At 43.6% G+C, this 15,866-nt stretch overlaps 1 protein-coding gene across 1 annotated transcript in view; it reads left to right on the top strand.

The window, feature by feature from the left end:
- The first annotated feature begins 9,995 nt into the window (after positions 1 to 9,995).
- Ube2k (ubiquitin conjugating enzyme E2 K) overlaps positions 9,996 to 15,866 on the top strand; it is a 57,424-nt gene continuing 51,553 nt past the window's right edge. The window contains exon 1 of the mRNA XM_041671054.1: positions 9,996 to 10,621. Coding sequence (XP_041526988.1) covers positions 10,559 to 10,621 — 63 coding nt within the window. The 5' untranslated portion in view covers positions 9,996 to 10,558. The remainder of the gene's footprint in view (positions 10,622 to 15,866) is intronic.

Here is a 15,866-nt window from a genome sequence, read left to right as displayed (position 1 = left end):
CTTGCAGATCAGGCAGCAATGACACACTCGTTTGCCGTAGAAACCGAGCAGTGGTGGTGCACACCTTTGATCCCATCCCTAGAGAGGATTAAAAACGGAGGAGACAGCTCTCAGACATAGTCTCATTCTGAGGTTCCTGGAGGCAGGATCATTGTTTCTGACTGAGGTAGAGGTAAGAGCCAGTGGCTGGCTGCTTTGCTTTTTGGATCTTCAGGTTGAACCCAATTTTTCTCTCCCTCTCTCTCTTTTATTTATTGTGTTTCATTAAACCTTTCTGGAAATATCCTCACAGAAACATCCTGAGGTGACTGTAAATCTGTTCAAGTTGGCAATGAGGATTAGACATCAAAGATTTATTTGAGACAGGGTCTTATCAAGTAGACCAGTCTAGCTTTGAACTCACTAGATCCCTGTGTTTGCCTTCTGAATGCTGGAATTAAAAGTATACACTACCATGGTTTATATAGGTCTTTAAAGATTTATTAGTAAAAGTTATTTATTATTGATGTACGAAGGTCATCTGTCTATGTGTTAATTTCATTGGTTAATAAAGAAACTGTTTTGGTCTTTTGATAGGCTAGCCCTTAGGTGGGTGGAGTAAACAGAACAGAATTCTGGGAGGAAGAAGGCAGTGAAGCAGACGTTATAGTTCTCCTCTCTGAGATGGACGCAGGTTAAGAATCTTCTCAGTGCTACACAGATTATTAGAAATGGGTTAATCAAGATGTGAGAATTAAGCCGGGCAGTGGTGGCGCACGCCTTTAATCCCAGCACTCGGGAGGCAGAGGCAGGCGGATCTCTGTGAGTTCGAGACCAGCCTGGTCTACAAGAGCTAGTTCCAGGACAGGCTCCAAAACCACAGAGAAACCCTGTCTTGAAAAACAAAAACAACAACAAAAAAAAAAGATGTGAGAATTAGCCAATAAGAGGCTGGAACTAATGGGCCAGGCAGTGTTTAAATGAATACAATTTGTGTGTTGTTATTTCGGGTGTAAAACTAGCCGTGTGGAAACTGGGCGGGATGAAAAGCAGGCCTGCCCGCAGCTCATCATCTACATATTTTAGTATTCTGTCTGTATGTCTGAAGAGGGCACCAGATCTCATTACAGATGGTTGTGAGACATCATGTGGTTGCTGCGAATTGAACTCAGGACCTCTGGAAGAGTAGCCAGCGCTCTCAGCTGCTGAACAATCTCTCTAGCCCAGACTTACTAGTTTTTAATGCCTATTTATGTGTATATGTGTGTGCCTGAGTGTATGTAGGTGCACCACATATATGTAGAAGCCTGTAAAGTTCAGTAGACCCAGACCCTTGGGAACTGAAGTTATGGATAGTGTGGGCCACCATGTGAGTGTTGGGAACCAAGCCTGGATCCTCTGCAATAGTAAGTTAACCACTGAACCATCTCTCTGGTTCCTAAAAATGTTAACATCTCCTCTTGTGACATGACCACCTCTATGACAAAGCAGCAGCAGTTTTGGTGACCTACAGAAAACCTTGGCCTGCAGTCCTTCCAACAAAACAGCAGGTGAGCCCAACTAAGTTCCCATTACTAATCATGGTGAGGGTTAGTAGGGAAGAGAAGGGTGGATTCATGATACCCTCACTTGAAATTTCTGTCACCACACCCTCCTGTCCCATTGGACCAATCTTGACTGTGCTGTATGGGGTCTTGGGTGTGTGTGGCAGATAATAGGAGGGGTGACACTTCTTGGTGATGCAGCTGCTCAGGAGTCACCTACACTCCAGTAAGTAACCCCAATAAACTTGTGGGTTCACTAAAATCATTTGGATAGAATCCTTTCTTTGGTCTGTCATTATCTTATCTAGGGTGAATAGACATACCTCTCTTCAGGAAATGTCACGCAGCAATTTGTTTCTCTGTGTAGCCTTGGGTGTCCTGGAACTCACAAAGGCAGGCATGTGCCCAGCTCACACAATAAATCTTAACATTAAAATCCAATTACAGAGCTTATCTTAGAGTTCTGCAGGAATTCTAGTTTGAGTGGACGAGGTCAAGCAGCAGAAGCATGCTGAAGGCTCAGGGACAGACAGGTGTCTATTGATGGGGCGCTGAGTGCCACTATACCTAACGTGAGAGATCCCTCCTTTAGATAACCCACATTTTTTTTCTTTTTTTCCCAGTATGTGCAGATCATGATATCAAAACAGTATTAGAAAACTCTGCATGCCAAAGTGTTCCTGATAGGTTTGTTAAATATTAATACTCTGTGTAAATAAGCTATCTATCAGTCTGTGCCTCATGGTTTATATTGGATAGATGGTGGTTGTTTACCTCCACAAACAGTTGTGAAGTCATTAGGCCTTGTCATTTTAACTTAAGACGAAGAGTACTGCTGTTTTATACAATGGATTCACACAGGGCAATGTACAGTCTGAAAGCTATTGTTCTACAATGTTTAGTAACTTAGAGTAAGGCATAGCTTCATCTCAAGGTTGCTACGCAGAGGAATTTGATGGAGATTGTTTATAAGCATTAAAGATGACAAAGGCTAACAATATCAGGAAGCCTTGGAATCCACATGCTTGAATAATGTAACATCAGTGGAATGATGAAAGCGCTATCGGGAGAGCCACTGGACGGGAAGTGTGGGATTTGGAAGAAAATGAATGCATCATCGCCCGCCCCTCAGCTCCACCTCTGTCAGTGTCCCTTTAGCCACACTTAAAGAGAACACAGATTTCAAGGGAGCCCACTGGTGCAGAGACTACTGTAGATTATACTTCCAGCACTTAGAGCACAGAGCAGACTAGATGAGGACTGAGAATTAATTTGCGAGAGCAAACATATTCAACTTAGTAACGTTGATGTATTTAGGAAGTATTTGTGCTCCTAAATGAACGATAAGCAAATGGCACAATTAAAATATTCAGTAAATGCAAACTAGGTGTGAACTTCATTTAGCAGTAAGTTCTCATTTTGGTCAATGCATGGCCTTTGAGGTGAGCCTTGTGGCTTCTCAGTGACTCTAGGCTCTAAAAGTGTTCTGCTTTAGAGAGGTGAAAGGAATTAACTAACTCAGCAATGACAATTGGGATCTTAGCAGAGGGCCTACGGGAAAGGCAACCGGTGATCCCAGTGAGAAACGTGGCGGCTCTATTACTTCTCACTTGTAGCTGCATATTTCCTATAAACAGGGAAATTCTGAGACCTCCTTATTATTTGTTGGGAAGCTCCACTCAGTCCCGCCCCTCCTATTCCAGGCCCCACCCCTAAGGAAGCCCACCACTCGCAGCTCCTCTCCCTGAGATGCTAAAGGCCATACCCACAGGCTATTTAAGTCATGGTTCCAATCTGCCACGTGGCTCTCCCTCGTGGTTTTTCTCCTCTTCCCTGGGTACACCGGGAATGCTTTGCTCAGATTAAACATGAACATAATTATTCGGCCTGATCTGGCTCATTACATTTGTGGAGAGACTTAATACCAGGGTACAGAAACCTTTTACTATTATTATTATTATTTTGAGACACGGTGTTATAATTTAAAAAGCGGCCAGGAAGGAGACACATCATACAGTGCTCACATGGGTTATTGGAAGAGGAGAAAGAGGGGCAGAAAAGGGGACAAAGAGAGGGACAGAGACCAGTCCACGAGGGTAAGAGTGGCAGAAGAGAGAGAATGAGAAAGAGGTAAGAGAAGAGCGAGAGGGAGCAGGCATGCGCACAAAAGGCGCCCTTAGTGACTGCAGCAGAGTATCCTGTCAGGACCCCAAGGGCAGGCCAGGACACATGCGTGAATACTAACCCTCCTCCCTTTCGTTTATTATAAAAAGGTGAGGAGTTTGAAAGGGATAGCGGGTGAGGCAGGGATGAGAATGTCGTGTTCTTGAGACTGCTTCCTGTTGACCTGGGGAGCATCAGTCATCTTTGGGGGACCTGAGAAAGCTGGGGTGCTGGCCACATCCTGGGGCAGCTGACTTTTACTTTACTGTCCGGGCTCCGTGGAACCGTCAGGCGCCACTTGGATCTGGTAAAATGCTGTCTGAGGTGAATCCAAGTTGACTCCCTGGAGCTCACAACTTAAGGCGCCTGTTCCTTCCCCATCACCACAGCAGCACCTCGACACCCTCTTTCTAGCCGATTCAACAGGAGACACAGGTGGCTGATTACCAAGGGCAGTCAATAGTAAAAAGTGAAACAGAACAAATTTGTACCAAACTATCAAGGCTGTCTCCTGAGAAGGCAAGGAAAAGTGACAGGGGAAAGGTCACCAGGGCCAAATGGAAGCAGGACTTGAGTAAATAAAAAGAAAAGGAAAACCGGTGTGTGTTGAGCAAGAGGAAGCTGGCTTATCCATCTGACCTGCATGTTGCAGCAAGCAGACAGGACATTTAGAGAGGGAGTGCAGACAGAAAAAGAAAGTGGAGAATTCTTTCTCCGTTTCCTGACTGCCTGGTCTAAGGAATACTGAGGCCAGATTTGATTTGAAAGGAGTGGTCAGTGGGTCTCCAAAAGACATCCCAATGGGAGCGTGGCCATACAGACGATGGATGACACAGTTCCCAGAGTGAAGCAGAGAAGATTGATCCAAGAGTCTGCAATTCCTAAAGTCTCAGGAACTCAGAAAGAAGCAGCTGAAGCAGGCACAGGGCTCTGAGCTGGAGAGAGACACAGTCGCCTGGTACCAGGACTTTGAGAAAAGCCAGAAGGTGAGGAGAGGACTGTGCTCCAGAAATGAAGCCTCACATCCAGGGGAATGGTTAGAGGCTACCCACTGGAGACCCAATTGCCAGCAGTTGAATGGAAGGTGAAGCTGCCAGTGAACGAGAAAGCAGATTGGTTGCAGGTGGAAGAGAGTGGAACAGAAAGCAATATCCAAGGGGTATTTGGGCCAAAGCTGATTGCAAAGGCGGCCAAGTTTAGAAGCCCTTAAATAGTGCAAAAGCTGGAGGTATAGACGATGCCAAAGTTCCCAGGAGTGAGGCAGATAAATGAGACCCAAGAGTCTGTAATTCTTAGCCTCCCAGGAATTCAGAGATGGTCAATTTCGAGAAGGCACAGGCTCCTCAGTGATTTGTCAAACACAGAGCAGGGGCCAAAGGCTCTGGGCCAAGAGCGCCATGGTTGCCTGGTACCAAGGCTTAACGAGGTCAAAAGGTGAGAAACCACGAGAGTCCAGAGTCCTCACTGGTGGGAAATGCCAGTGTTGGGTGGAGAGGCCCAGTGATCTGTGGGAGAAGTGAGGCTATTGTATGTGGACCTCAGACTCTCAGTGGGCAGCAGGAAGAAGAGTCAGGAGAGCCTTCCAGGTCAGGGAGCCTACTAAATAACTCAGTCTGCATGAATATTGCATGCTTCAGCCATTTCCAGTAAAAAATGTGTCCCATGAATAAAGTGGTCTTTTCTTCATAACTCAGTGGCACAAAGTGGCTTTACTGCAGACTTTGTTAAAATACCACTTTGCCATTTAATCACAGAGAACATTAAGAAAAAAATCTTAGCCCAACGGTGGTGGCACATGCCTTTAATCCCAGCACTTGTGAGGCAGAGGTAGATGGATTCTGTGACTTTGAGGCCAGCCTGGACTACAAAGCTAGTTCCAAGACAGCCAGGGCTACAGAGAGAAACCCTGTCTTGAAAAAAGAAAACAAAACAAAACAAAAAAAACAATCTCCAGACTAGTGTGGAGTCACATGTTTAAAATTTGGGCAGCTGATGCTGGAGGATCACAAGTTGGAGATCAGTTTTCAGTACACACTGAGCCCTGCCTCAAATAAACAAAAATATAAGCCAACACAACAGGATATATGGTGAACATTCACTTACTTTATTTACTTGTGTGCACCTGCGTGCATGGTGGAAGTCACGTGCTTTCTGGGGAAAGAACTCAATTGTCAGGCTCAGCACTCACTGGTAGGCCCTAACAACCTCCTTTTCTTTCCCCAAATACTTAAGTTTGTTTTCCAAGGATGGCTACTGTTGTTCAGCTGCTTACAAATTTTTCCAGTACCACTTCACAAACACTACATATGCAAATGTAATCTCTCCTGGCATATAAATGGTAATATATTGATATGAATTGCATTGCATAGTGTTTGTTATAGGTTGGGCATCAAGTATCTCCCTGAAACCATGCATGTTTCGAACATCTGGTCCCCCAATCAGTGGACCCAAGCATTGAGTGGCAGCTGGATCATGAGGGCTTTGACCTAATCAATATATTGATGCATTGATGGATTCATAATTTCATGCTATTATTGAGGAGCTGATAGACATTTTTTAAGGAGGTCCTAGAGGAAGTAGTTTACTAGGGACAGATCTAGGGGCTGGTGAGATGTTTCAGCAGGGAGTTGCTTGTTGTAGTAGAAATATCAAATGGGTCTTTTTCTATCAAACTCTAAAACTTGTGTTTAAAACAAGGAGTCCAAGTGTTTTTATCACTTCTCCCACCTTGTAAGACTTTAAGCAAATATTGTAATCCCTCCTTTGCTTACACAAAGGTCCAAGGTTTGCAGTATCCCCGGAATCCGATGACCTAGAGCAGTGACCTCTTTCACTCTCTTTCTTTCGCTTCCCTTCATTTCCTGCACACCAATTCCTTTTATACCAATTACATCAAGACTGGGAGGTGGGAGCCAGCCAGCCCTTGAGGAAAAGGCACAGTCACTACCTGAGTGAGAGGAAACACCAAATGCACTTCCTGTCTCAGTGTGTTTTTCCTTCTGAGCACACCTTATCGGTCAGGAGTAAAGTTGGCCTTGTGCAGACACTGCAGTTGGAATGGTGGGCTCTTTTCTCAACCCTGAGGTTATTTCTAACACTGCCAACCTGATGACCTGAGCTCAATCCCTGGAACCGAATGGTGAAAGAACTGACTCCCAACAACCTTCACACATATGCCATGACTTCTCCCTCCCCCCACATCTTAAGTTCTTTCTTTAGGAATATATATATATTTTTCAAGGTTAGCATAGCCTTGGCTGTGAGGGAACTCTGTAGACCAGGATGGCCTCAAACTCAGAGATCCACATGTCTCTGCCTCCTGAGTGCTTGGAATTAAAAGCACCTTTAATATAGGCATCACTTCTGCCTGGATTCTTTTGTAATAATTAAAAAAAAAAACCTTCTTAAGTGAAGGTCTTGATAATACTGGGATTATCCTTTGGGTTTTTTTTTTAAATATTTATTTATTTATTTATTATGTATACAATATTCTGTCTGTGTGTATGTCTGCAGGCCAGAAGAGGGCACCAGACCTCATTACAGATGGTTGTGAGCCACCATGTGGTTGCCGGGAATTGAACTCAGGACCTTTGGAAGAACAAGCAATGCTCTAAACCACTGAGCCATCTCTCCAGCCCTATCCTTTGGGTTTTTAGTCTCATTAATAAAAGAACTTAAGGATGGACTCAAATGGAAATAAAGATAATTAAAACAAAAATGCATGTCTTTAATCCCTGCACTCAGGAGGTGGATCTTTTCCTCTCTCTCTCTTTCTTTTAGCTTTTCCAGACAGGCTGTCTCTGTGAAACACTCCTACCTGTCCTGGAACTTGCTCTGTAGACCAGTCTGGCCTCAGACTCACAGAAATCTGCCTGCCTTTGCCTCCCGAGTACTGGGATTAAAAGCATGCATCACCACCACCTGGCACGAGATGGGTCTTTTCTGAGGTCAGCCTGGTCTACCACTAGGCTCCAGGCTTGCCAAAGCTCCAGTGAGACCCTTTCTCAAGAACAAACAGATAAAGAAAATAAAAACCCAAGCCAGGTGAGCTCTACACTTCAGCAGTTAGCTGGAGGAGATGGGGAGGGGAGGAAGCCATTTAAGGTGACATAAAGGTCAGACACATGAAAAATAAACAGTCATACAGTGAGAAGCTGTATAGAAAGAGTTAAGGAAGCCCAAAATGCTGGGGAGAAAAGCCCAAGCATTAAGGAAAAGCATGCTTAGCAAACAGTAAAAGTAAACTTTTCTGAGTAATTCAGAAATGTGGGCAGACTGACAACCATACAAAGCTCAGATGCTGAGCTGCACTAGGGGCGGAGACTCTGGGAAGGAAAAGTACAGCATATCATTAAAGAACTAATCATGCCATCTCTCTCTTTAGTAGGCAGAAGGTGGTCCCTTAGCTGATTCAACTAGCCCAGCTGGACCGGCGGGGTGGGTCTCCACCCAGACCAGAGATACCATTCTCTTGATCAGATGTTTTTCTTCCTCTAGGCTGACCTCTGGCCCTAGCTTCCCAAGTAGTTGGGGTTCTGGGAGTAAGGCGCCAAGCCCAGTTCAGAATGACTGCCTTACAGATAAGCTGCAAAGATAGTAGAGATTTCTGTATGTTCTTTACTCACCTTCTGGTAATGCGAACATTGTAAATTACTGCGGAGCATTGCCAAAACTAAGACATCAACACTGCTATGAGCCTACTCATGAAGTAATTCAGGTATCACCAGCTACATCCTTTCAGCTCTCTAGAATGTTGTTAAGGTGTTATTCTATTAGAATGAATTCCAAAAGTGGGATTTGCCGTCAAATAATTACTTGCACTAAAAAATTCATAAACCTGAGCCTTGTGTGGTGGTGTCTGTCCATAGTCTGAGCCTTAGGGAGGCCGAGTCAGAAAACTTTCAGTTGGTGGTCGGCCTGGGTTGTATAATGAGAGCCTGCCTAAGCATAAACACACACCACAACCTGGCTGGGCCACAGGCCGTTCGCAGCGCACATACTCGGCACGCACAGTCCGCAGCGCGCATACTCGGCACGCACAGTCCGCAGGGCACACACTCGGCACGCACAGTCCGCAGGGCACACACTCGGCACGCACAGTCCGCAGGGCACATACTCGGCATGCACAGGCCCTGGGGTCAAGCTTCGGCACAGAAGAAGCATTACCGACTCCCTATCTTTCAAAGAAATTATCAGACCTTTCTAACTTGTTCTCTGTTGGATTATTGTTAAGTTTCTTGAGGTTAGGCAGAGTGCGATAAAAAGTATTTTAAGTCGTGTGGGCACAAATATCTACAATATTCTTAGGTTTCTATCATGGCAAAAATTCTTTGTAGTGTTTAGTTCTAACAGTTGAGCTCCCTTAAAACCACTAGGGGGCTCTGCTACAAGTTTTTATAATTTATGTCTACTCAGGGAAATGTTTTGAGATGTTTCAGAATTTTGGATTCTTTGAAGTCTAAACAACCTTCTTATTTCACAGATGAGGAAATCGTAGCTGACAACGGAGGTGGCATAGGACAGAAGGGGGAGTAAAAAATCCTCTCGGCTCCTGTAGCACTCTTAAGACTGGTCTCGAACTCATGATCTTTCTGCTTCTGACTCCGAGTTCTGGAATTACAAGTGTGTACCACCATACTCAGCTTGTATTAGTCTTAGAATATTCAACTGATTGATTAGGTGAAGAAATACATGAAACATACTAAAATAACACTTTCATTATCTCTAAATGTTATTTTCAAAGTACTTCTCGGTATTAGCTACTTTCAAATAGCCTTTCAAGATTATTGTTCACTTAAAACATTTTACTCGTTTATCTTCTTCTCCATTCAATTATACTTACTCACTGCTTATTGAAACCTACCAGTGCCGAACACCTTTGTAGGTCTAACGCTCCTTCTTCCTCCTAAGGAGTGTCTCTTTCTCCAACTTCCACTATAATATATATAGAGATTTTCATATGCTTAATTCAGCCGTTCTCGCTGAAAAACAGGTAGCCAGGATTCTTGCTAAGAATGCAAATTCTTAGGCCCATCCACACTCTAGGGATAGGGCCTAGCAATCTAACAAGCTCTCCGGGGATCCTGAAGACATTCAAGTTTGAAAAACACGTTAGTTCTCCAAACAGGCTAAAGATTTTCTGGCTTTTAAACCAACCACGGGCCTCTCCCTGGCAATACCTGGACCAAGTACAAGCCGTGGGATCCAACCATTACACAACCTCAAGGTCTCTGTAATACCTGCGATGACCGAATAATAGCTGCGTTATCATGGTTCCAGAACAAAAGCAACGGCAGCAGGGGGGTTTACCAACGGACGGCAGGATAGGACCGAGTTCCTGCACAGCTTTTTTCCTCGGCTAGACACAGGGAGGCACCTCCAGCCCGTGGGCTCTGGGTCTGGCAGAGTTAGAGCGGGGCTCAGGCCGGGTGGGGCTCCGGGCCTCCGGGCCAAAGGGGCAGGGGAGGGCTCGCCAGGCCCAGACCCCACTGACCGGGCGCGGAAACCGCACCCTCCTTGCCCCAGACGCCGGCAGGGCGGAGCCACGCGGCCGAAGCCCCGGCACAGACGCGCGGCGCGGCGCGCGGGCCCGGGCTCGCTGCTGAGACGTATGGGGCTACCACTGGAGCGGCTGCGCCGCCCGCCCGGGTCAGCGTGGTGCGCATGCGCGGACCCGGCGCCATTTTGGTGGCCGGGCGCGGAGGTGATTTTACACTGAGGGGGGAACGCGGCGGCTAGGGTGGCAGTGGCAGCGTTCGTGTGCTCGGGTCTGAATCACTGAGGGAGGAGGCGGTGGAGGAAGAGGTGGCGGCGGTGGCGGTGGTCGTAGCGGTGGCGGAGGAGGCGGGTACGAATCAGCTGCGGGCAGAGACATGGCCAACATCGCGGTGCAGCGAATCAAGCGGGAGTTCAAGGAGGTGCTGAAGAGCGAGGAGGTCAGAAATGAGCTACCGGACACCCCCATGTCAGCCCGGGGCGGGAGGGCCCTTCCTTCCGCGACCCCGGCGGCCCCGGCCGGCCTCGCTGCGGCCGCCGCTGCCGATGGGGAAGCGGCGGTCTCCCCTCCTCCTCCTGCCGCCTTTCCCTCCCCTCCCGGGGCCCTGGGATAGACGGGCTCGCGGGCGGCTGGGCGGCCTGGGGAGGACCAGGGTTTGGGGGGCAGATGCAGAAGCACTTGTCGGGGACACGTGAGCTCTGGAGAGAGAGCCCCGAGGCGGCGGCAACATCTGGATGTGTGACTCCGGGGTGGGGAAGGAGCAGGCCGAGAAAACCCGGGAAGTGGGTTGGGGGAAGGGGGGCGAGAGTAACTAGATCCCCGGCAGCAGCGCACCTCCTAGGCCCCCACTTTTAGGGGGGACCCTGGGTATTACCTGCCAGGGCTTTGCTGTCTTTTCTTTGAGGACGGCGCCTACAGAGTCCTTAGGCATGGAGGAAAAGAAGACATTCAATTACTCCCTTATAGTAGACTGTTGGGGGCCCCATGGAGACATAATGGTCAGTATCGTATTTGGAAGGGGCGTTGAAGCATTTTTCACTACATCTAGGAAATTAAATTAGTTACCTGTTTTCCACATACTCCACCAGTACCTACGCCTCAGCATTGACAATGTAAAGCGCTTTGTGTGGTGAAAGGCAAGTTGTTTATGTTAAATGATTTGGTCTAGGGAAAATAATGAAGTGGACGAGTGGCTTATTTCAAAATAGTGTTTAACAGTATCAGAGTTTCTCCTAGGGCAATGCCGCTGTGACTAGTGTCCTGTGAAACCTCATTGCGATGTCCCTCGTACTTGTCTTAACTTTTGAAAAGAGCCCTAGTAAAAACAAGCGATTTCTTCAGATGCACATTGTTGGAGCTCATTATTGAGTTAGGTTTGTTTTGACACAAAATAGCATACCACGAAATAGCTTATTAAAAAATAAGACTTTTGCTACCCGTGAGTCCTTCAGAATTTAAATACATTAATACTGGCCAGACATATGTGGAATATAGAAAGTGATTTAATAATTTGACTTAGCTGTGCAAGTAATAGTACAACTTTTCAGACCCGAGTGAACAAAAATGCCAGATTTTCTGTTTGTATTTAGCAAGAAAATTCTGGAAATAGTTGTTTTTCCTCAAGGTTCACATTCCATTGTCCAATAAGTAGTGCTATTTATGTTTTTCTTATATGCTTGATATTTTAATAATGTCAATAATGATTTTTAAAATTAGGCATTTTAAGTATATGAGTAATTGTTAAAAATCTTTTAGCGCTCCAGCATTATTGTGTCAGAGTCTGCAAATATCTTTCCAAGTAGACATGTAGAAAGTTACTCAAAATTGAAGTGATATATTAGCAGACTTAGTGAACAGACTAAGAAATAATAAGTAGTGATCCGTCTTACAAAGCATGAACTCTGACCTCTGTATTCATTTGCCAAAACTAAATGGAAGGATGACTTTGTATTTTTGTGGAACAATGAAGAAACAGTGTGAATGTCTGTATTCACATATTCACAAATTTTAACATTAATTTTAACTTTTTCTTTAATAAGCAAATGTACTTTGGGATTGTAGATAAATATTCTTAATGAAAGATAAGAGAATATTTTGTTAGCACCCTAAAACAGTAAGATTAGACAAGTCTTTAGACCTCTAACGCTTCTTTTAAAAGCCTTGAAAATCCATATATCTGCTTTATGTGATGTGACTTTCTATTTAAGTGATGGACTGAGGAGATGGCTCCGTGGGTAAAGGAGGCTTGCTGCCAAGCCTGAGGACCTGAGTTCAGGCCTGAGGACCCACATGACCTCTATACCCACACATGAAATACAATAAAAGCTTTTCTAATGTATGAAATTAAAGAAAATTGTCAGTTTTTCTAAGGAACACAAGTTATCCAGGAACAGTGCCTCTGTAAACGTAGCAGGAACTTAATCCAGGAAAGTAAGCTGCAAAGAATACTAGTGAAAGATCAGATAAAATTTAATATCGTAAGCTGGGCATGATGGCATGCGCCATTAATTCCAGCACTGGGAGGCCGAGGCAGGTGGATCTCCGTGAGTTGGAGGCCAGGCTGGTCTACAGAGTGAGTTCCAGAACAGCCATGGCTGTTACACAGAAAAACCCTGTCTCAAAAAAAACCAAAACAAAAAAATCATTTAATAATGTAAAAAAGCTCAACCAACAGATAGTTTTATCCTTAACCAATATTTAGTTCATACATTATTATGTCCAGTTCCATAGGTAGGCTGTGTTAATTAATTTTCACCTCAATAAGGACCCATAGTGCAGTCTATATATTTTCTTTTTTAAGAATATAAATGTAATTTTTAAATAGCTAATCAAGTAATTGTTTCAGCATATCACCTCATGTAAATCTTCAGTGTACCAGGTTTGATTCATGTGCTAGCGTTTAAGAATTTTGGTGGATCTAATGACTTACTTTTGATCTGTTTCTAAGTACTTTGTAAAGATAACTACAGAGCATGCCTTTAGTCTCAGTGCTGGGGTTGGGGGAGGGGTGCAGAGGGGTGGTGGGCAAAAGCAGTGAGTTCTAGCCAGTATGGCCAGGGATACAGAGAGAGATTGTGTCTCAAAAAATACAAGTAAAGATAGCTGCCATTCACTGAATTCTGATCATAGGAATTTGCTGAATGTATTAGTTAAAATATAAGCATTTAACATAAATGTGAAAGACCTAGCCAGGTATTGTGGAGAGGCACTCACATTTGTATTGAAAGGGGAGATGTGTGTTTGCCAGTACAGTGCAGAGAAGGATTTATGAGAAGTAGGTAAAACTGGGAAGTTGCATGACTGGGCACTTTGAACTTTGAGTCATGTGCATGGTCCTTAATGAAATAAAGGTGGCATCTATTTTTTCATAAAGTACTATTTGGAGATGGGCCTTTTATCTTTTAAATACTCTAGAATATGACTGATTTTAAGTAGTGGTTGAGCGTTGCTCAGAATTAAAATTTACCTAGAATATATTACAGTTTATGAGTCAAGTCAGGTGGATTGCTACTTGTGATGATGATCAACAGATTAAGCCTTTCTTTAGTATATTCATGGGTTGTATTGCTACCAATTACTGCTGCTGCCATTTGCAACATTCCTCTTCTATTGTTTATGTATTACTGCTAATTCTTAGCAATAGGTCTTTGAAGTAGATATATTTTTTTAGGTGAGAAAATTGAGGTTCAGAGACGTTAAATTGTCTGCAAACATGACTTTAGAATTTGGGTTTGCTTATGTTAATATGCACTACACTGTCATGGCTTGGTAAGGATAGATGTACTTTTAATTATCAAAATTGGGCCTACATTTTTATTACAGTACTTTGTATTACTTGTTAAAGCATTTAAGCACTAGTTAATGTTAGTATAAACTCATTGGTACCCTATAATTTAAAGGTTAACTTGAATTTCAAAATAAAATATTTTTAAATTTGCAGTTCAGTGATATAAAGTGCCCTTAAATAAGTGTATAAATTGGTTTATATTTATGCTCATATCTGCCACTTTTTTAATACATAATTCTTAGCTATAGTTTGCTGACATTTTCTTGTATTCTCAAAGGGAATGTTTACTGTGGTATAAACAAAGTTGTTTCATTTTTTTTGTTGTCTACTGTTTTTTTTTAGCATTTATTCTTTCATAATAAGTTTAAAATTTATGAATTACTAGAGTTGATCTAGCTTGGCCTTGATTATCTTATATGCAAGTAGCTTGCAAACTTATGAAAGAATATGTTTTGATTTTTGTAGGACATAGTTTCTTTTTCTTTTTGTTAGTTCTTTTTTGTCTTTCTTTTCTTTCTTTTCTTTTTTTAAGGCAGAAACTCTCCTCTCTGCAGTCCTGGCTGCTCTGGAACTCACTGCTTAGACCATCCTGGTGTCAACTCCCAGAGCTCCATTTGCCTCTTCCTCCTGAATTCTGGGATGAAAGGCATGGGCCACCATACCTCTCTAAGGCATAGTTTCTTAACACTAGAATTAATGACATTTTGAGCAGTTTTTTGTTTTTTTAAATTGTAACTGGGTCTCCAGTGCATCATAAGGTGTGCATGAGTATCTCCAGTGTCTAACACTGGTGCTCTTACTGCTGCTAAACCTACTACCCTTGTCAGTAGTGTCTAGTAAATGTCTCTCGACTGCCAGTTGGTAAGACCTACTACTGTAGACAGAACTCCTTTTGAAGAACTTATAAGACTGTCACTATGTAAGGTGTGTAGTGTTTATCCAAAGATTGGTTGAATCTTTTGTCTTTAGAACAAAAGATTGTTTGTTTTCCCCTTTAATTCTTTCCCCTTCCTTTACACTCTTCTGTGTGTGTGTGTGTGTGTGTGTGTGAGTTAATGTAGGTAAGTGCTTTACCACTGCGCTATATCCTACCTTGTCTCCATTTTGATTTAAAGAAAAAGGTAAAGTTATCTATAAGAAACGTAACTAGAGTTTGAAAAAATTTTAACAGATTTTTTTATGTTTAGTAGGTAAGTGCTCCACTACTGAATATATATACCTGAGGTCCAACAATTTTTAAGAGTAGATTTTTATTTTTCAGTTTTTCAAGACAAGGTTTGTGTAGCCTTGGCTGTCCTGGAACTCACTCTGTAGACTAGGCTGGCCTCGAACTTAGATACATCTGCCTCTGCCTCCTGAGCGCTGGAACTAAAGACCTTTGCCACCACTGCTCAGCAAGAATAGAATTTTTCTTCAGTTACATAAGCTCCAGTTTTGTGTGGATTGTTTAGTATGCCTTATGAGGTTCTGGAGAGAACTGAACTTAGCAGCCTTACAGAGTACTTTAAAAAACAAAAGCCGGTACAAATGATATTGTTGGATTACATTTCTTGTTTTACTTTACCCTTCTTTTAGTTTTTGTTTTGTCTTCCCAAGCCCTCAAGACACGGTTTCTTTGTTTAGCCTTGACTGTCCTAGAGTTCTGTAGATCAGGCTGTCCTCAGAGATGTGTTTTCTTCTGGCTTCCAAGTGCTGGGATTAAAAGTGTGCACTACTACCATCCTGCTGCTTCTTTTTTGAGACAAAGTCTTTTCATAGCCCTGGCTGTAACTCACTATGTTGAACAGTCTGGCTTGAACTCAAATTGCCTACCTCCCCCTCCTAGTGCTGGGACTAAACACATACATCACTATCCATGACCTTTACATTACTCTTTTTTTTCTCTGTGTATCATCTC

Source organism: Microtus oregoni, unplaced genomic scaffold (assembly GCF_018167655.1).
Source record: "Microtus oregoni isolate MIOR12 unplaced genomic scaffold, Mior012 000021F_ref0000039, whole genome shotgun sequence".
Taxonomy (NCBI): Eukaryota; Metazoa; Chordata; class Mammalia; order Rodentia; family Cricetidae; genus Microtus; species Microtus oregoni.
Note: the sequence above shows the minus strand (reverse complement) of the source record. Positions and strands in the feature narration are given on the sequence as shown.